General features: G+C 49.7%; 2 protein-coding genes across 8 annotated transcripts in view; one reads left to right on the top strand and one right to left on the bottom strand.

The window, feature by feature from the left end:
• Positions 1-4,049, top strand: part of LOC135823108 (uncharacterized) — a 19,195-nt gene extending 15,146 nt beyond the window's left edge. For all 3 annotated transcript variants that reach the window (XM_065335948.1, XM_065335947.1, XM_065335949.1), the window contains 4 exons: positions 173-233; positions 1,134-1,265; positions 1,505-1,948; positions 2,863-4,049. In XM_065335948.1, the coding sequence (XP_065192020.1) occupies positions 173-233; positions 1,134-1,265; positions 1,505-1,948; positions 2,863-3,354 (1,129 nt within the window). In that variant the 3' untranslated portion in view covers positions 3,355-4,049. The remainder of the gene's footprint in view (positions 1-172; positions 234-1,133; positions 1,266-1,504; positions 1,949-2,862) is intronic.
• A 168-nt stretch (positions 4,050-4,217) lies between these two features.
• Positions 4,218-20,529, bottom strand: LOC135823107 (homeotic protein female sterile-like). Of its 5 annotated transcripts, none has more exons than XM_065335946.1 (13): positions 20,320-20,529; positions 18,636-18,712; positions 15,752-15,806; positions 14,700-14,751; positions 13,884-13,946; positions 13,517-13,598; positions 13,127-13,171; positions 11,528-11,590; positions 11,172-11,252; positions 10,569-10,753; positions 10,154-10,207; positions 8,891-9,030; positions 4,218-8,106 (listed from the first exon to the last, which is right to left on the bottom strand). In XM_065335946.1, exons 2-13 carry the CDS (start codon positions 18,693-18,695, stop codon positions 5,273-5,275), a joined length of 3,714 nt encoding a protein of 1,237 aa, XP_065192018.1. In that variant the 5' UTR covers positions 18,696-18,712; positions 20,320-20,529; the 3' UTR covers positions 4,218-5,272. The 5 variants fall into 5 exon arrangements, with proteins under 5 accessions (XP_065192018.1, XP_065192016.1, XP_065192014.1 ...); XM_065335944.1 differs by lacking the exon at positions 20,320-20,529 and adding an exon at positions 18,957-19,523 and having other exon boundaries at positions 13,884-13,943; XM_065335942.1 differs by lacking the exon at positions 20,320-20,529 and adding an exon at positions 18,957-19,522.
• Positions 20,530-21,128: the final 599 nt, after the last annotated feature.

The raw sequence follows: 21,128 nt of genomic DNA, 5'->3' as shown, positions 1-21,128 counted from the left end.
GTAGCAATGCTATTATTGTAAATTAACGTTGGTACTTTCAGTACAATGTAGTAACACTACAGGACCTTATAATTATGCCAAGTACATTAACGTATTGTCCTTGTGAGTCTTATGTTGTGTATTTGTGTGTATGTGTGTGTGCGTGCGTGCTTGCGTGCATACATATGTGCAGTCACCTGAACTGTTTCAAGCTCTTGCTCGCATCCGGCGCAGATATTTACAGCAAGGACAAGGTAAGAAGCCACACCAGTTACGCGGTATGCATTATAGGTGATGAAGTTCTGTCTGGCTTGTTTTGATGGTAAGGCCACACCAAGTTTTTTCATTGTTTCTCGTCACCGCGCGCGTACCTTTCTTGAGGATTGGACCAAAAAAAAATCTCGCGTCCCGGTAAACACGCATAAAAAGGCGTTGTAAAAGTACGCGCGGCGTCAAATCTGGAGTGCAGTGCTAGTGCACGAACCGAAGGACGACTTTTGCACCGTGTATGTACTTGTCATGTCATGCCATGCCTTATCCCATAAGGTTTCTGTTTTAAATTTTAGCACAAGCGCGCACTTGGCTGTTCTTTTATGTACCCCTTGTATAATAACTTTGGTTTGCTTTCTTTCCTATTTAAATAACATGCAACACTGGACTTCCTCACCAGAGGCCGGTGCAGGAGCCTGGTTTTCTGGCTGTATGTTGCAATTGACTGTCACGCGTGGTGTATAGTCTGATTTTAGGTCATAAATTGGGCCTTTGTAGTGTAAATAGCAGTTTTTGTTTTTCAAACCCTATTTTGTTTTTTTTCCGCCCGCCCGCGTTCCTTTTGAGATTTTCAGGTGACGAGAAACAATGAAATAACTTGGTGTGGCCTAATGACAGAACGCCGTGTGTGCGTGCGTGCACACGTTTGTGTTGCACTGCCTGCCGGTTTAAGGGTAGAAACCCCGTGAGCCTTCCCTGTTCTCCAATATACCCAAGCCTCTCGTACGGGCAAAATAAACACAATGAATCTTATGACGAAGGAAATTATTATGAGTCATGCTCAACTGAGGAAAACATCAAGACTGATGTTCTTCACTGACCTGTAACTACAAGTGAACATGCATTCTTTCTTGCTCCCATGTGTGTCTATGTGGCGTTCACAGAAGGGAAACGCGCCATACGAGATCGCCATGAAGCATGGAAAGCTGGCCAGCTTCTTATCGCAGAACATGCGCGGCGACAAAGCACCGCCACCCAAGGCACCGCGCACCTGGTCCCCAGACCAGGACACTGTCGTGAGTACTAGTAGTTTGGTATTCTCTGGAAGTGAGACCGGTCTTTTATTGCCGCCTGTCTGAAATAAGCGCCACGTCTTTCGGGGCTGTTGCGTTTCTTTTCTTCAAATCGGTTGGGATGTTATGTCTCGCAAAGTGCTAAGCACCTCGGCCAGAATTGGCGTAGATACGGTAGTTTGGTATACACGCTATGATACAGACCGCGTTCGCCAATACGAGATGTTGTTGTTGTTGTACAGGCAACAGTACCACTTGGTCGGGCCGTTGATCATCGCACTAGTGTACGTTACAAGGCCAAGGCACCGCGTACCCAGCTAGTCGAGCACACCAACCAGCAGAAGTCCACCACGGCGCCCGAGCACATCTACCGAGCGGTGACGGTCTCCACCAGCGATGACGGCTATGCCAGTGCGGCGGCGGCGGTGGTGATGTCACCAAGCCCCGACGACAACATGGTGTTTGTTACCCCACCCGGCAGTCCCGATGGTGCTCGCAAAGAGCAAGCCAGGACCGAGAGCCTCAATTCGGATGCTTTCGCAAATGGTGAGACGCCGCCAGCCTCTCCCGGTTTACTGCCAGCAATGCCTAGCAAAGAGCGCTCTGCGTCCGTGTGCGAGGGCATGCACGAGATGGCGTACACTGTGCCGGCGCCGGAAAACCAGCCATCAGTCAAGATCATTCATGTGAGTATTATGTTCAGGGACAACGATTGTGCTCTCGCTCCCTGTCTGCCTGTCTGTCTGTCTCTCCACCTCTTGCTCGATCGCTTCTTTTTACTATGTTCAGCGCTCTGGTAGCAATCAGTGGTGCAGTGCTCATACTCCTACACGGTCCTTCTAGTTCTACCCACCGGGTCTATGTGGTCTGTGCCTTCTCCTAGTCAACTTAAAGTAGAAATTATATTTCCAAGTAGTCATACATGATTGGATCAAGACCCTATAAGTATAACCAAGAGTAGATATACAAGAGTGTGCAACTCGCGGATGGGTTGGCCCACGGCGGAATTTTTTGTTGACGTAATCTTTTCGACGACGCACGCGCTATGAGTCTTTCGGAAAGTTTTCCCTCGTGCACTTGGCCGCATTTGCACTACAAAGTCGCTGCCCAGCACGTGCTCTCACACTGCTCTGCAGCAAAATGCGCGTTCTTCTGAAAAAAGGTGACGTCAGCAAAAAATCCCGCCGTGGGTGGGGGTATCTGCAGATTGTGCAGGAGAGATCCGGAGTTGCACACTCTTGTTTATCTACTCTTGGTATAACAGCACAGTTAGGAGCCGAGTACCTGGCCTTTGTTGTGTGTGTGTGCGTGCGTGCGTGCGTGTGTTCTCCAAGTCTACTTCAAGTAGTAATTTTATTACTGATCAATCATGTCAATTAATGTCCTACAAGATTGCAGTTAGGAGAGCCGAAGCAGCATGACGCTGCATCTACACTGCACTGGCTGCATCGCGTATGGCTGAATGACTCGGCATATGGACCGATACTGAATTTTCCTTCTCTCTCTCTCTCTCTCTCTCTCTCTCTCTCTCTCTCTCTCTCTCTCTCTCTCTCTCTCTCTCTCTCTCTCTCTCTCTCTCCAACTCTGCCATTTCGTACAGGCCATGACAGCGGACTCTCGCATTACGCACGAGGTCAGCAAGCTATCGTTTGCAATGGGCATGTTCAACGTCAACAGCAGCATTGTTCGCGTGAAAAAGAACACGTTTGAGGGGGAAAAGGTCCGCTGCCCTGCCGAAATGCGCGAGTGGCTTGAAGTCGAGAGGTCCAGTTGCGATGCTTTGATCTACATTTGCACGAGCCAGCTACGAGAACTGTTCGAGACGGCCATCCGCGGTGGGAAGAAGGCAAAGGACAAGACCCCGGACACCGCAGTACACTCGTTTTCGCTGCCTCATGACCTGCTGTCGATCATGCACCCGATTGTGACGCTCCATGGTGCGTCGTCGCGACATCGGCCGCCGTGGCTTTCCAAATGCCCCGTGCTGTACTGGCCCAAGAATCAGCCCTCGCTCTTCGCAAAGCTGAAGATTAAGCACCCTGAGCAGCAGCTGAGTTTGCCGACTCGACGTTCACGGGCCAATACCATGTAGTCTATAGACTCGATACTGGAGAAAATACACGTCTTGTCATGCTTCGCAGTGCGAAAAATGACTCCCAGGCTCTCTCTCTCTCTCTCTCTCTCTCTCTCTCTCTCTCTCTCACACACACACACACACACACACACACACACACACACACACACACACACACACGTGCATCTGCCAATGCCGTACACGACACGGAATTTCTCGTTTTTTTCACATATTTCCTGGAATGGCAGTCCATGAAGTATCACCCAAGAGCTCCGACTTCTAGGAGGATCACGATCACAATTTCTATTCCGTTGCTGCCTGGGGCGCACTCCTAGATGAATAACACCGTTTCCATGACGTGGTAGCGAATAGTGTTGCTGAGCTCTTTCATAAAGACTAGTATGTTTACACCCTTTTGAGAATCTGCGTTTGCTATTGACACTCTTTGCATCGAAATCTGTTCATCCCCATTGAGACCCATGTCAAGTGATATTATTTTAATCGTTCTTGCTTGCTTTTCGCAATGACAACTTGAAAAGCATACTATAGTGTATCTAATTCACACAGTATTGAAGTCAGCAGAGTTTGCGCTGCTCCTTTTGAAAACATGCTTGCATATTTACTTGATCTACCCGTTAACTCGCTACAAAAGTGCTTTTTAATTTTATTACCACTGCAACTTTTTATGAACCTGCTGGGCCATCAGAAACAAATCAGGACCATGAAATTCACCAACCAGCACGTATTCCCTATACAAGGAATTATGCTGTGTGGCAAATGGAAGTGGTACTAAAGTTGACGATACCCCTTCAAACAACACAACATACGCACACCAGCTGTGTAACGCACGCACGCACACCCAGCTAGCAGGAAGACGCGTATGAGATCAGATGATGCATGATCACGGCTCAGATAGAAAAGGGTGAGACCAAACTAAAGTAGAGAACAGAGGCCGCCGGCAGAGGAAAATCCTTCAACCATAACTACTACTACACACTAATGGCAAACGGCCGCGTGGGTCTAATCGGGCGAGAACAAACCTAAAAAAGGGGGGATGGTGGAATCTAGACCCCAGACAGATGGAAGAAAAGACAGTACTCGGCTACCAGACAATAAAAGCTGCCATAAAAAGATAACGAAACAGCAGCCGAAATGGGACGTTTAAAAAACAGAAAGAAGCACATTCTGGAAAGAAAGCCAGCGGCAGTAAAGCTATGTAAAGTAAAGTATGAAAAGAGGACGCCGACTTGAAACACGCACACAGGCAAAAAGAGATAGATACTCTCGGTAGGTGTCTTTCGGTCTCAGGGTACACGCTTGCACACGCGCACAAACGCTCGCGCTCACACACTATTGTGTGCATGTGGTACTAGATAGGTGTCCGCCTGCCAAGCGAAAGAACAAGACGACGACACTAGCAACACATGATGACGATAATAAAGAGTATCAAGCGCCGGGATAACTTTATGTCCCGCTCACCAGAGTACTCAAGGGAGAATCAGGGGGTACAGCACATTCTTCTGTCTTGACTTTGGTCTCATTCACATGCACACACGTTCACATCACGCATGCACTAACACAAACACACACGCACACGTTCACATATACAGTTAGGAACATGGCCAGCTAAGAGGCAATGGAGATGATGGACTGGTGGACTATTGGACCGTCTTGGTTAAGAACTACTCCTAGGACAATGATGGTACAAACACACCGAGAATGGTACAAACACACGCACGAGAGCGTGCATACACGAGAGAGGTCGACACTTCAGTTTAGTGAGAACAAGACGACTACTGCCAGAGCAGAGACAGGAGTGATACGTGGCAATGCCAGCGCTCGCAGTCTACACAAACACGAGCACTCATCACCTACGTCAGTGTGCGTGTGCTCGGGCTACAGCAGCTCAAGCTAGAGCAGCTCAAGCCCGATCAGCTCAGGCACTAGCCACGCACGGAGCAACGCTGGCGCCGGCGCTCTGATCTGCAGCACCACACGAGTCCTTGGACGCCGCCGGTGCGGATGAGGCGGTTGCCATCCCCGAGTCTTGGCCTGCAGCAGGAGTAGGAGTAGAGTTCGATACAGCCACAGTGGTCGGCGGCGCACTGCCGTTGCTGTTGACGTTGCCCTTGTCACACGGCGGTGGCACAGCAGCAGTAGCAGTAGTAGTACCGTTGTTGGCAGAGCTCTGCGGGGCACTGGACTGCTCGGAGTGAGCAGCAGAATTCGACACGGAGTTGACACCCGTGTTGGCCGCCTGCGCTGCTGTAGACGACGTTGATGTTGCTGTCGCTGCTGCTGGCGCTGCTGCTCGGTCACCGCTGTTGTCTGTACGAGATGCGGTGACAGTAGGGGCAGGCTGAGACGACTCCGCCGCCGGTGCAGTACACGCAGCTGGGACGTGTGACGCGCTTGACCTATCCTTTGCTGACGTAGATGGGTTGGTAGGTTGCTGGACAGACGATGGGCTGCCACCATTCACAGTTGTCGCGCCTGCTTGAGCTGGCGCAGTGCTTGAACTCGTTGACGCTGACTGAGCGTTTGGCGAGGAATGCTTGCGCGAGCTGGGTACTCGGGACTGTGTATTGTGTTGGTGCACTTGCACCTGCGAAGGTTGGGAAGCACTTGCAGCAGATGCAGCGGCAGTAGACTGTTGTTGCTGCTGCTGCTGCCTTTGTTGCTGCTGCTGCCTCTGTTGCTGCTGCTGCTGATGATGCAGTTGTTGCATTTGTTGATGTTGCTGCTGCTGCTGCTGTTGTTGTTGTTGTTGTGGTTGCTGCTGCATTTGTTGCTGCATTTGCTGTTGTTGCTGCTGGAGTTGAAGGCGCTGTTGAATTTGTTGATGTTGTTGCTGCTGCTGCTGCTGTTGTATGAGATATTGCTGCTGCATCATCTGTAGTTGTGCAGGGGGTATGGATGCTGCTGCTGTTGCACCAACCGGAGTCATGTAGGGAAAGTGAGTGGCAGCGGCGGCGGCGGTCTGAGTAGCGGACTGGGCCAGATGGTGTTTACCATCGGCACTCATTAACATGGTAGTAGCAGCAGCTGGTTGCATGCCAGCGGGACCACCGGCCGATTGCGCAACCCCCGCATGGCTGTTAGCCTGTGCTGTTGGCGCCGAGTTGCCATTATTGCCACCTAGGTCAATAGGCGTGACCGGCGTCTGCGGCAAAGACGATGTACTTGACATGGACTGGTGGCGCTGTAGTTGCTGCTGCTGTTGTTGTTGCAACTGCACTTGCCTCTGGACAACGACAGGGTTGTACATCGGGTGCTGTTGCATGCGGCCATTAAGCATTGCGTTCTGCTGTTGTTGTTGCTGCTGCTGCATGAAGGCAGTGTTCATAGCGGCCGCACCATACTGGTTGCTGAACACAGGCTGATCCGGCGTGGGACTCATCCCGTGACCTGCTGCCGTCGCTACCTGGCCAGGCACAGCCAGACTGCCAGCTGTAGCAACTGCTGCAGGACTAGCCCCAGGATACGCCGTGGCTACCATGGGTGCCTGCATAGCTGCTGCTGTAACTGTACCACCGGCTTGCTGCTGCTGTGGCTGGCCATCCATGGAATTGCTGACCATCATGGCTGACTGCTGTTGCTGCTGAGCTACAGCGCGGCCGTCCGACATCCTGCCCCGGTTGCCGGTGGCCTGGTCCGGTGCCATGGTCCGCATCTCCTCCATGAGCGGCGACTCGCTGGTGGACATGCTGGCGGATGCGGCGCTGGTAGTGCGTACGGCCGGGGGCGCTTGGAACACCTGACCATACGCATACTGCGGCGGCGCGGCGGCGAAGAACTGGCCGTGCGCCATGCGAGCGCCGCCAGCACCGGCAGGCGTGCCGCTGAGGTCAAACGGCTGGTTCTGCGGGTAGAACGAGTACTGCGCCTGTGGCTGATAGGGATATGGAGGTGGGTACGCCGCACCGGCCGACTGCATGGAGTACGCCGGCGCCGCCGCTGCAGCAGCAGGAGCAGCGGCACTCGGCCAGTGGGTTGTGCACGGCGAGTGTGACAGGCTACTTCGGCTGGACTGGGTTAGTGGTACTGTGGGACGGGGACGCTGGCCGCTTGGCATGGCTCCACTGCCACGGCCATTCATTGTCGGTGACGATTTGGCTTTGGACACTGATTGCTGCTGCTGCTGCTGTGCCTGATGTTGCTGTTGAAGCTGCTCCTGTTGCATACTTTGCTGCGACTGTTGTTTCTGTGATGGCACAGTAGGAGAAGCAGATGAACGGCGCTGTTTCTGCGATGATGAGGATGACGACTGCTGCGAGTGTGCTTGCTTCTGCGACGGCGTCGGCGAAGCCTGGTGCTTGGCCGTGTGCTGCTGGTGCTGGTGCTGCTGTAGCTGGTACTTGGGCTGTGCGGCAGCGACGGCAGCTTCAGCACTACGCGGCGCCGTCACCATTGCCGGCCCCCCGATCGCCGCCACCGCTGCAGAGGACTGATGGTGGCGCTGTATGCGCTGCTGTACCGTTTGCACTTGGTTCATGGCGGCGGCTGAAAGCTTGGACGCCAGGTACGGCGGGTTCCTGGGCAGCACGCGGTGGCAGTCGATGATGGTCGGGAAAACGTGATCGTCCACGCTGCGCGCCGCCATGTTGGCTAACGATGTGCTGAACATGAAGACAGTCTCACCACCACTGACCATGGGCATTGCAAGGCCAGAGTACGCAGCATTGCCGCCGCTAACGTCACAACCAACTGCGGGGGAAGCAATCGTCGGTGACGGGGCAGAGCGGCCACGCTTTGCTGCACTAGAGCCACCTGCACACAGAACAAGACAAAGGACACACAACACGTCGTCAATAACTACTACTTCACCATCACCACCATGGGGGGAAAAACCCACCACCACCACCACTGCCAGCTGCATGGAACACCCACAGTTCACTCATCCACCGACTGTGTACACAGCGCGAAGTTCCAGGTTCACTGCAGTGGGTCTGGCAGGTCAAGCTTTGCTCACAACACCTTTGACTGTCCTAAGTAGCCAGCCCTGTTCTGTAAGCAGAGCAGCCAGCATCATATTCATCGCCGTCTGAGTTGGTGCTCTACGTCTTAGAAAGACTGGAATGCTACAGCCCATGTCTTGCTGGGAGGAGCACCATCACTACCACCACCACCACCGCTAGGCTATTCTCGACTAAAGGACATCATCAGCCAGTCGAATACACTCCAACAAAGCTTGAAAACACACACACACACACTGGCTGCATGGTCAAGCGCCTACATACTCTCCTTCACCTCCAGCTCCAACCCAGCCTGGCCATTGGCCTATTCCAAAGGCAATACTCCCAGCACAAACACGTTCCTGGGGTTGACTCTCTGACGTTCAGGAGAGCGAGGAGAAAGAAGGAAGCATGCATGCAAAAGAGAGAGAGAGAGAGAGAGAGAGAGAGAGAGAGAGAGAGAGAGAGAGAGAGACAGAGAGATACAGAGAGAAACAGAGAGATACAGAGAGATACAGAGAGAGACAGAGAGATACAGAGAGATAGAGAGAGAGAGATACAGACAGAGAGATTGTTCAGAAACGCAGAGCCACACTTACTATCAGAGGAGCGGCTGCGCTTCTTTCTGGCACCTGCCTTTACCACAGTCTCACGGCCGCCATCATGTGACGCTGCTGTATCATCATCACTACCAGAGTCCTTGGGTGCCTTGCCGCCCTTCTCCCGTCGGATTACACACCTGTAAAAAGAATAAGTGGATGCACGCACACACACACACACGTACGAACATACACACGTATAAAAAGAACATGAATGGCGAGACCGGGGACACGGAGAGTAGGCTTTCTGAGGATGTTCTCATGCAGCCAGAACATGACCATCACAGCAAGATCTCCCAATGCAGGAACGCGACAAGCTCTCGCCGTCGGCACCAATTCAGATACGAGGCTGTTCACTATCGACCCAGCGAGCCGTACACGTTTGTCCATGACCAGCCGTGAAAGCAGGGTCCAGCTCCAGTGGCTCATCGCATCTATGAAGCTCACATTGGAATTGCGGTACCTAGAAGACATTGTGCTGATATGCATGCACCTGTCAAATGTACAGTGAAACCTGTCCAAGCCCATCGCTCAAGGGACCTTCAAAGTGTGGTCCCAGTGTACAGGTGGTCTTGGAGAAATTTCTCTTAGAAGACAAAGAAACATCGAGTGCTAAACGCACGATCTTCAGACACATGAGCATAATTATGCATGATCATGTGTGGTCAATGACTCATGCCTGCGTATATTTTCGGTACTCCGCATGCGTAGATCCAGAACCCAGGAATCTTCAAGTTTCAAGCAGCTCTGAAGTTCGGAGAGCTGCGGAGAATTTCCTAACATTGACAGAATTATAAGACTGCTTCTCCAGCCATGTAACCCTGCTTCCCGCAGTTTGACGTACACCGTACACATATCAAGCCCAGGCCCAGTGGCCGGTCACACTTCACAGGACACTACTCACCTGGATTTGATAGCTACATGTAGCTGTACCTCCTCCCCCTCCCCTCCCCATCCCACACACAAACACATGTGTCTGGCAGATTGAACCCCCGCTCTCGCTCCAGTCATAACAATGCAGCTCATTCAAGTAGCCAGCACCAGCCCAGCCTAGAAACTGTCAGTTCCTCTGGGTAGGACCGTCATCAGCTGGCTTCAAAGCCAAGCATATAGTTGCAGGTCTGCCGATGGAAAACACTGCATTCCACGCTAGACTGACAATCGGCTGGGCAAACATCCCGGATACTTGAATATACAATGTCATGTACGCGAAGACAACTTCACAAACAAACAAAAAACACCACCAATCTCTACTAAAATTACTTAGATTTGGAGGGTGGTGGGTGATGTTTCTTGGAAGCTGGCTTGGTGGTACATCTGTATTGAAAGTGTGTTGAGAAGAGGAAAGGACAGCAAGACACCCGGGCTCGCAGACTTAAAAACAAACGGAATACTCCACAGGCCCAGTGCAAGCTATCAAAAGACGAGCAACAGCTGTCTCCAGAAATTAATTGAACAAGGGAGCAACAGCAAGGGGAAAAAGAAGCACATGGATGGCGGGGGCCGTAGAGGTCAATGTTCTCTGGAAACTGGGCACAGGAAATAGAGCGTTAGCGGGGGAAGCAGACAGGACCAGTCACCTCAGTTGACAGTAGCACATGCCTCTAACTAGTACCCCAGTGGTGTGAACTCAAGCCGAGAGTGGTCGTAGGTGCAAGCTAAAACAAGCGTGACTTACTTTCGCTTCACTCGGCCGGCAGCGGTTCTCTCAGGTTCACTCTCTGACGACGGTGTAGCTACCTCTTCATCGTCGTCATCGTCGCTCTCCTCATCTTCGTCATTGTCAGCGCCGTCATCTGGCTCATCCTCAACTTCATCTTTAGGCTTTTTGGCCGGTGGCACTGGAGCTGAAGACTTGCCAGCCTGTGAACAATATGAGCATACACGCTACAAATTAGCGCTGAGTCGGGCAGCATTTTCATCGGGTAGTTTTCCACGGGTACCCGATCGGGTAATGTTTCCATGGTAACACCACAATGCACCCCTTCCCTTACACACTGGGAGACACGCAGAGTATTACATGAATTTGTACACGTGCACTGTGCATGTCATAATTATGAGGTCATCTGCGACTTCGGGTTTTCGGGAGGTCCTCACGGGTAGCACGGGTACCCGACTACCCGTGCACACCCCTACTACAAATGCTAGCCGTATACGGAATGCATGCAATGCACACGTGGCACAAGCGATTCACCCGCCATGGTAGATGAACAGTGCATAAGCGAGCCAGACACCAGCCAGCGATGGCATCCGTATCCGTTTATCACCGTCCACCACTGACCTTGTTCTGGGCGGGTTTGGCTGGAGAGCTCTTGCTACTGCCGCCGCCGTTACTGCCGCTGCTGGGACGCTTTCTAGACTTCTACACGGGGACGATAAGAAAGTAGCAAACATATCTCGGAAATGGACAATACACAAGAGACAGGCCGGCTGGTACGAACCGCTTTGTTAGACTAGACATGAGGCCGCGAGGTTGTGCTACAACACAAGCCATACCAGAAAGGACAAAGCAGTATGACAAACGCATCAACAACGATCCACACAAACATAAAGCGTGCACATGATATGTACACACAGTGCGTTCTGCCACTTTCCAGCAAGTTAGACTTAGAGCAGCAGGGGAAAGGAATTCCTTACTGGCTTGGGCGGGGAGCTGCCAGTTGGTGAAGGCTTCACATCAGCATTGCCATTGTCTTTCTGCTACGCAAAGACACACACACACACACACACACACACACACACACACACACACACACACACACATGCGTGCACACAATACAGACAGGCAACAAAACCAGATGAAAAGCACAGCCACAGATACCAGCAGACAATTGCACAGGCCAACCGTAACCCCAAGATAGTGAAATTCTGTTGAGTAGAATCAAAGTAATGCCCACAATATGGTAAAAAATCAAAATTCCAGATGGAGAGCCAAGGATTAATTTATTATTATTATTATTATTACTTGCATGTACGCGTTGGAGTCAACCATGCAAGCATGATCCACAACTTCGCTTATGCTGAACATGATAAACAGGACTATGACAGGGAAAAAATGAGCTAGAATGATGATAATAATAAATATGATAATTATATCATATTAGGCCACACTTTGTTTTTTCTATGTTTCTCGTCGGCAAATTTTAACAAAAGGTATGCGGGCGGGCGGAAAAAAAAACAAAAGGCAAGGAAAAAACAAGAACAATTTCTACTGAAAACTGTATACATTTTACATACATAATATATCCGTGATTCATACAAGACACTGCGTAAACCATGTATACTGGTATACAGTACTACATTGTACAATCATGTACATGTAGTCCCATACATACTACATTATCACATCAGCCCACGAATATCAGGCAAACTGCAACAATGAGAGTATAAAGTTTGATGAATACGAGATGGCGAAGAGAACATACATGTACATTTATCTGTTATCGCATCAACAAACGCTTTCCCACGGGTCATTTTCGGTTTTGTTACTTCAAGGTTCTTGCGTCCGCTTATCAAACTCTTGTCTCCACGCTGCTCATCTTTTCCTCGCCATGCGTCTATTGCTTGGATTTTCTGCCCACGATATCGTTCCACAGACGCCAGTTGCCACGGTACTCGTCCGACTTACGGTATTCCTGGGACCCACGAAGCTCAGGCAGTGAAAGACTGAAAAGTGAAAGCTTCGCCATGGCAGCCTTCATCGCAGAAAACGGATAGGACACTGGGAGCGCTCCTTTGCTCTGTGGTTCACTTCAAACCTTTACGATTTTGATTGACGCATCTAGCTGCTGCAGCATGTGCAGCGTGCATACATGTACGTAGTATGAACTTTTTTTTTCTTCCGAAATTTCTGAAAACCTACGCGGGCGATGACGAGAAACATAGAAAAAACAAAGTGTGGCCTTATATACAGAAGAACAAAAAGGACCAAGGAACTACAAGTTACGCTATAATGTCCACTAAGGTCAGTGTCGTGCGATGTTATCGCATGAGCTGATTGTTTAGAGTAACTGGTGGTGTTAGTGGACATTATAGCGTAACTTGCAGTTCCTTGGTCCTTTTTGTTCTTCTATAAATTAATCAAAATCCCATTCACCATTCTTCATACTCTTCCCATTTTCAACTCCTTCAACCTTATGAATAGTTCCATTCATATGTAATTTTTAGCCAGGTGCTTGAGGGTTCACCAAGGACAGATGTATTTTGATCTCCATGATCAGCTTTCATAAACCTTACCAGGCTGACTGACGACGGGGGTGTTGGTCTCTTCTTCTTCACATCCTAGTTCCCCAAGCAAAGCAAAAGCACATAGAATATTGACAGTACTGACGGTAGTCATGATGATAAAAACGGCTGGAGAAGGGCGTGGAGTTGGAGAGCGATGGTGCGCGCGTGTGTGTGTGTGTGTGTGTGTGTGTGTGTGTGTGTGTGTGTGTGTGCGTGTGTGTGTGTGAGAGAGAGAGAGAGAGAGAGAGAGAGAGAGAGAGAGAGAGAGTGTGTGTGTGTGTGTGTGTGAGAGAGAGCGTGTGTGAGAGAGAGAGAGAGCGTGAGAGAATCACCAAGATCTGCAACAACACAACAAAAGCTGTGCTTGCGGATGCAGGAAATTGACCGATCGGACTTTACCTGGAAAGCTGAAACTACACCAGGCAGAGCTTCTAGAAGTGCAGCGTGCAGGCTGGCCTCTTCTTTCTGCTCACTAAGCTCCCTAAACACAAAACACAGCATAGCGCGTATGTACATAAGAACCGGAATTGTTCAAAACCATTGTAAGCTAGCCTTGTCTCTAGCATGTATCCGTTTCGGAAGCACAGTAACAGTAGTTTTAAGACTGGCCATATACATGTAGAGAGGGCCATAGTTGCAAATAGTGCACATACGCTCACAGTATGAAAGAACAACACAACTTCTATCAAATTTCCTGCCGCAAAAAGGAGAACGAAGGAAGGGGGCGGGTGGGCGGAAGAACAAACACATAGGTACATGTACGTACTCAACGAAATCTTCCCACTGTTTGAGCGTGGAGCACACCATGTCCCATTCCGGCTTTCCACTTCTGAAGACAAACGCACAGACGCCACACACATGCACGCACACACACGTACACGTACACACACATTAATACCCGCTGTAGCATCAGGTATTCTTGTCACCACAAGTTCTGGGCGCTGATCAAAATAAACTTCATCTGGAACCTTTTCGGATGTATCCCGATTACAGAGAGTACCGGTATTGCTAGTTCATTGGAAACAGGCAATATTGAAGAAAGGTGCCGTCAATATGGAGGTGTTCTTTGTTGAGGTGTCCTTCAAGAGAGGTTCTATTACCCCTTCCTGTTAGCAAATTTAAAAAAAAGCATATTCGATCTCTTCACTGCCAACTTCGGTTTCTTGAACCAAAATTCCAGACCCGGGGCTGTCACAATGATTCAAATAAACCATCTATAAATCCACATGAAGATTATTATCAAGAGTAGATAAACAAGAGTGTGCACCTCCGGATCTCTCCTGCACAATCTGCAGATACCCCCGCCCACGGCGGAATTTTTTGTTGACGTCACCTTTTTTCAGAGAAACGTGCATTTTGCCGCAGGGCAATGTGGGAGCACGTGCTGGGTACCAACCTTGTAGTGTAAGGCCGGCCAAGAGCACGAGGGAAAACTTTCCGAAAGACTCGCAGTGCGTGCGTCGTCGAAAAGATTACGTCAACAAAAAATTCCGCCGTGGGCCTACCCATCCGCGAGTTGCACACTCTTGTCTATCTACTCTTGTTATTACCGGTATGCATATCAAAAGGCATCCATACATACCCAGGCTGACGCTTGCCTTTCTTGGCCGCCATTTCACGACATAGTCGCCGCTCTGGATGGGTACAAGCACACGCACGCATGCACACACGCACACACACGTGCACACACACACACACACACACATGTACGCACACAAATGTGCGCGCGCACGCACACACACACACACACCATTTATAGTCCTGTGAATCAGTTGCGGCAAAGCAGGTCATTCGAAAGTAACGGCAGGCTAGGAGGCGTTCGAAAATGTCCTCAAATTTTAGAAACAGCTTCGAATACATGAGCCGATCTGCCCCCTCTCTAACCCCCCCCCCCCCCCCAAACTTCTGCCAGTGCAGTAACTCCAGTGCACTTGTCCAAATTCGGTGTTGAGCCAACGCATGCCATTCTGTACACAATACATGCCATGCAGGTATGCCTGTGGGTGAAAATATGTGGAATCCCGCATGGCAAGTCTGATCAAGTCTTATCTCTCACATAATGGAAATGTTGGACATTGTAGTACACTTGGCAGCCTTGACCTCACTCCTGCCCCACCTGCTGAAGAGCAACCAGGTGGTGGTAAGTGACATAGGGTGGGAGCAGGAGCGGATCACAGGTGTATTTCATGGTACTCCAGTTGGCATTCATGAAGTGCACTCCTCTGTTCAATGTGTAAGGGTCTATACAGCCCAGGCCAAATGGAACATATCGGCACAAGGTACATTGTACGCGTACATCAGGTACAAATTCGGGATTTAGGTGTTTGCGGTCTGAACTCTCTACACAGGGATATGTACACAGAATGCTACCCCCCCCCCCCCCCCCCCCTTCAATCCACTGGATTTCACCAGCCACAACTTAGGCACAAGTGTACGAGTAGTATGCGGTACATGCACAGTGGAAGCTACAGTGGCTTACATCGTGCAGGGGGGCTTTGGACACACTACGGTCACTACGCTAGTGACCACCACACCATTGCAACCCATTTTGCAATGAAACACGATGATTACTGGCTCTAAAATTCGAATTACTTAGATGCGGGGGCCATGAAGCTGTGGCGCTATGGAACTTACCATCGGCTAGGTAGTACGCGTGACCAGCCGCATCTTTGCCCAGAAACTCAGACTGCTGTAAGTGTAACCACACGTACAAAGACACGCGCGCACACACAAGAACACATGTGAAAGCGTACTGGAAGTGCACGCGTAACCGAGCACATGAATGCGCCGACGCACAACCACAGTGAGTACTAACCACTACAGTAGGGCTCAAAAGTGCTGCCAAGAGTACATGAGGCCCAGAGTGTTGTGCAGCTTGGGGCTTTTTCTACTATGGGTGTCTGTCCAGCGGAATTCCGGGATTACATCATACTTCGGGTAGATCTCAGGTGGGAAGCGGCGTAGTGCGTGCAACTGAGCTGCAGTTGTGCAGGAAGAGACCTGCTTGATTCCTGCTTGTAAGCGCTACATCACTAAAACGATGTAATCACAGAATTTCGCCGTGACAGCAACCCATCGGAGCTGCACACTCTGGGTTTCGTGTACTCTTGGTGGCACGAAACAGGCAGGCTGGAGTCAAGACAAAGCTGACTTTTGGGTCTATTTGGTTTGAGTTCTTGCAAGGATCCATAGTCCATACACGTTTGTGCGGCTTTCCTTTACAGAAGGTTGACACATAATCCACGGGGGAGTGACTAGGCTGGTGCCCTCCTGTTCGGAGACCCACTTCTGCCACAGGAAATTCACACCTGTGTACAACACGAGGGGCATTGGTGCCCACAACATGCTGTACTCCGCTAAGGGCAGAGTGGATCCAATTTGACCCAGAATTCACAATTTGTTGTTATTGATTTCGTTGACTTCTGACGTCTTCGCTTTTCAAGCCCTATACCATCAGCTTACCAAAGTACAACTGTATTCTGAACAATTCTAACTTGTTTATCGATTGGCGTACAGCTAATCTAAAGTGAAACAACAACGGCACTATCATACCTGCCAACCTGTGCAAACCTGACATCGGGACAACGACACACCTAGGTATGAACATGACTGTATACAAATGTAGCTCACGGTGAGGCATGCAACGAATGCACTTTCGGGTGCCTATCACCACCCTCGATATCGGGACAGTCCCGGCCAAATCGGGATGGTCGGCAGGTATGTACTATGCACCACAAACCTATGCCCTGGCACACTACTTCCATGCAGCAATGAGTAGTGGACCTTCACGGTGTATGCCACAATAACTAGACTCAATATCGACAACGCAGCGAGGTATGTGTGTACAGATAAAACGCGAAAAGTGCAAAAGTCAACAGACACAGGGTGGGGTGCCTGTCACACAGTGTCAGGAAAGAAAGGTTCCAGTGACCAGGGTGACAGCGCCCAGCTTCTGTGAGCATTTGTAGTGGAAGGTAGAGTACGATGACAACATGCCTGACACACAAACACTACTTTGGGAGTGGTGGTGCATAGTATACTGCCTGGCATACTAGCGCATACATACAGTTACACAATGTCAAAATAATTCAGTGCTGTGTGCATGCTGCACACCCAGATACTATCAAGGTCAGCTGCAGAACTAAAACACAGAGATACTGGCAGCAGCATACTGACTGAGTCTGTGATAGTGTGGGCCACAAACACCGGCAGTATGGGGACACAGGAGGCAGGGGGGAGCCAACACGGATACATTATGTCTATTTATGATAAGCACACAATAACACAAGGCCAGAACAGTAACTGTGAACAGTAACTGTTACAAACCCTGCAAAGCATCAACAATAACTTTGTACGAAGGACTATCCCTTTCACTGGTGACTCGACACTACGCTGAGTGAGAGAGAGAGAATGAGATTCTGGGATTCCATACTGCCCTTGACCTCCGCACAGGACTCCAGTACACAACTGTGCACATCCACACACAGTCCAATGCTACAAATTAAATCAAATCACAATACGCATAGCTACTGCTCGGAATTCGTCCCTTGTGGAAATACAGGCAAACGCACAACACACAGCACAGAGAGCCAACCACTGGCACTGTGCTCTGTACGACTGTAGTCATTGCTGGCACACATCGGAAACGCAGAGAACAATCCCAATCTCGGACATGGGGCATAATGCAATGCCTACTCCTACTCCTAGTCCTAGTACTAATCCTAGTGCTTATACTCTATACAGTAATGCTGTGCTGGTGTCACGTTGGTGTGGCCATCTCAACCAAGTCGAAATCACCTCGACTAGGGAACACAAACAACATGCCACAGGACAAGACACTGCTCGTATCTGACACGTGTTGCTCTAGCGAGCAACACTAAACGACGCCACGAACACCGACGAACTGTTACTTTCAAAGAAGATACAACACCATCACAATCTTTGCCCTGGGTCCTAGGACCGAGCTGCCAGTCGCGGACATCTGAGTAAGATGAATGTCACCGAGTCACAAACAGCGACGTCTAAAAAATATCGGACCAATGCACTAGCAGCGAGATAGCTAAGTAATTAGTTATCGCTGTTATTACTCCAGCTAGCGCCGCTAAAAGAACATCTCTCCTGATCTGGTGGAATGCGCAGCAGTAGACGACACCATAATGTTTACTCCACCGTCACCGATTTCAGATCAGATGTTCGACTTCGAGCAAAAACAACAACTGAACAAAGTGCCCACTACAGAACTTCAAACTCTCTACAAATCTTTCGGCGAGGACAATGAGCGAGGCGAGATATTAGGCCCTCTTGAGTCCTGACACAGACATCAGCAGCCTCAGCAGTGGCTTTGAGTGACACACAGGGTAACGTCGAGGGAGTAACACGTCGTCACACAACAAACACGCACAGGGAGAGAGAGAGAGAGAGAGCGATCGCCAGCGCCGCTTTCCCCCCAGAAAGACACGCAGTAGGTAGAGCTAGAAAGAGCTTCAGCAGCAAAACAGCAGTCATAAGAGCAACTCACCTCTTTGAATGTAACTTGCTTCAGCGGACTGTTGTCCTTACTCGGCCCAGACGAACTCATGATCGCAGCAGCTAGGTCTGAAGAAGGACAGAACCATCACAAAGTCAAATAGTTCCATGAATCAGTCGAGTCAAGAGGCAGGTGATAAAATGTGTTCAGGTTGTGAACCGGCAAGCCCAGATACAAGAATCAAGATTATGCGAGCGCACTGGAGGCAAAAGGGTGAGCAAACGCACAGGAACAGACCTAGTAAAACAAACACGAAGAACCAAGACGGGCAGCACTAAACAGTGAGTTCTGGCGTACGCTCACTTCACGAACCATGTGTACGACTCCCAACGACAACGGAAACTAGAGTGCACCAGTGGCAGTGTCCCAACGTGGCAAATCGAACACGAAACGACATGACGGGACACAAGCACTAGATTGCCAACATGTTCGGCAAACCTGGACTCGCTGCCATCCCAAACGCAACTCAGGACCAAAAATTCCCGAGGGACACACAACAGAAGTTTGTAAGAAAGAAAGCAAAACAAGGGAACAAAATACGAGCTTTGACTGTGTGGGCGCAGATGATGGCTTGTGCGTATAGTGCACCACCGCCACTGGTACGCACGAGCACAAAAGGAAAGAACATACACGAATGGCAGGCCAAAAGAGAAAGAAAAAGACGATGAGATTCAAAGGGAGACACACACACCATACACGAAGGGAAAGCGATGAGGGGATATTCCTCGCTTGCAAAATACCAAAAAGCAAAGCCAAGAAACGTGTAGAAGCAGACCTGCTCGAGCGGCCGACATGTGAAGTTGGCCGCAGACCGACAACAGACAGATCGATCAAGTACGGGACAGGCGAATGACAAACTGTACTGAGGATGAGAGGAGATCGATGCTCTCAACCTTACACGAAATCATTCTCTCTACATCTCAGCTACTGGCGAAGCAGCGAGACGAGATTCATTACTAGCACCCCGTCACGTGGAACCAACAATCTTCAACAAAACAAAAAGACGATGATTGACTTGATCAAGCTCTAGAATGCCTCCTTGTTTGATCGGGAGGGATGTACAAATCGAGAGCTGGTACGCATTCAAAGATCGTCAAGCATACTGACTGAAGAAAACTTACAACAATGAGTCTCCATATCATCAAACTGATACGGAGAGAAAACAGAATCGAATCAGCGGCGAAGGACACATCATGCAGAGAGCAAGAGGAATCATGCATGCCCTTCGAGATACAATTATAGTACGCACTTGACTGGCAAAGCACTTTGGCCGTCAAGAAAAGACGAGAGGGAGAGACAGGTCCTAGTATTTGCTAAGAGTTCCAGAAAGGCTGGATGGAAGACGATACTGCAAGTTGCTTCTACAGGGAATCCTCCAAAGACCATCAACACGGAATAAAACAAAGGCAGCTACAAGGTGCAACAACGAATCGTACGAACTAACTTACAAAACGAACGACACATTCCGCGAAAGCTGGCACTCTGACAGCCACCAAAGCTTATGGAAATAAATAATACGGATTTAACAAGGTACTACGGCAGAGAATTACACCATCGCCTTCAAGTACAAAGCTGCAGAAGCGAATAACACTATCAAGAGTTGGCAAGAGAAACAAACACTCTTGCAGCATGTCTTGAAAGCTTTGCACCGTACAACGCAGACAAAATTCCTTACCAAAATTTGTCTTGCCTTTCCACCCGCACTCCTCTGCTACACCTGAGATAATCAAGTACAACCAGTGGCATCTAACAGACCTTTCCTTTCTTTTTCGGCTAAAATAGAGCAAGATCTTCACAACACAGGCATATCGCGGAAATGTCTTCCCTTTCTCCTTGCTTGGTACTAAAAATGCTGCAGCTTCAGTTCAGAGCCTGATTTGTGATCACAGCCTGACTCGGCGCATCAGCGCATCACATTCGCACTTGTACTTGCAGGGCAAGCAGCTTCGATTGCATGCAGATCTCAGCTGTCCAGTGCAAGCATGCATGAAAACGGCATACATGATGTAGATCCTGTACACCATGCATGCACGACGTCCACTCGTTTTGGCTGTCGCATATCGCGCATACACAGCACCCGCGAGTTCGAGTGTTTTGAAATTTTTTGTAGTACTCGTACTGGTACACATACTAGTACCTGCCTTTCAAGACTTTTAGTTTTACTGCTTTTACTGCATGCATATGCATTACGTGTGTCATGACATTGTAGTCTTTTATGTGCAATGCACACACATAATGACGTCAGGTAGAAAAGTAACAGTTACCACTGGTTACTGAGTTAGTTGATGAGTTAGTTCATACTCATAGTTGTACTTGAACTTGAAGTTGTAGTGCACGACTTGTGTAGCCAGGACTGTTGTAGCCAAATCAGGTGGCGTACAGGGGGGGGGGGGGGGGGGCTAGAAGCCACACATACTAGTAATCAGGGAGAAGTAAAATACCACTGTTCTACAAGGTTACTATACTCCCTGCTGCACTTTCCTG

This window comes from Sycon ciliatum, chromosome 8, assembly GCF_964019385.1.
Source record: "Sycon ciliatum chromosome 8, ocSycCili1.1, whole genome shotgun sequence".
NCBI classification, from domain to species: Eukaryota; Metazoa; Porifera; class Calcarea; order Leucosolenida; family Sycettidae; genus Sycon; species Sycon ciliatum.
This window is presented reverse-complemented; position numbering and strand designations above follow the sequence as displayed.

Excerpts from the sequence above, each read along its gene's own strand:
- LOC135823107 (XM_065335942.1), bottom strand. The coding sequence starts at position 19,041 with ATGTCGTTTCGTGTTCGATTTGCCACGTTGGGACACTGCCACTGGTGC. Across the intron at positions 15,807-18,635 it reads AGCAAGTTACATTCAAAGAG|CAGTCTGAGTTTCTGGGCAA; the intron begins GTGAGTTGCTCT and ends TTACACTTACAG. Across the intron at positions 10,754-11,171 it reads CCAAACCCGCCCAGAACAAG|GCTGGCAAGTCTTCAGCTCC; the intron begins GTCAGTGGTGGA and ends TATTGTTCACAG.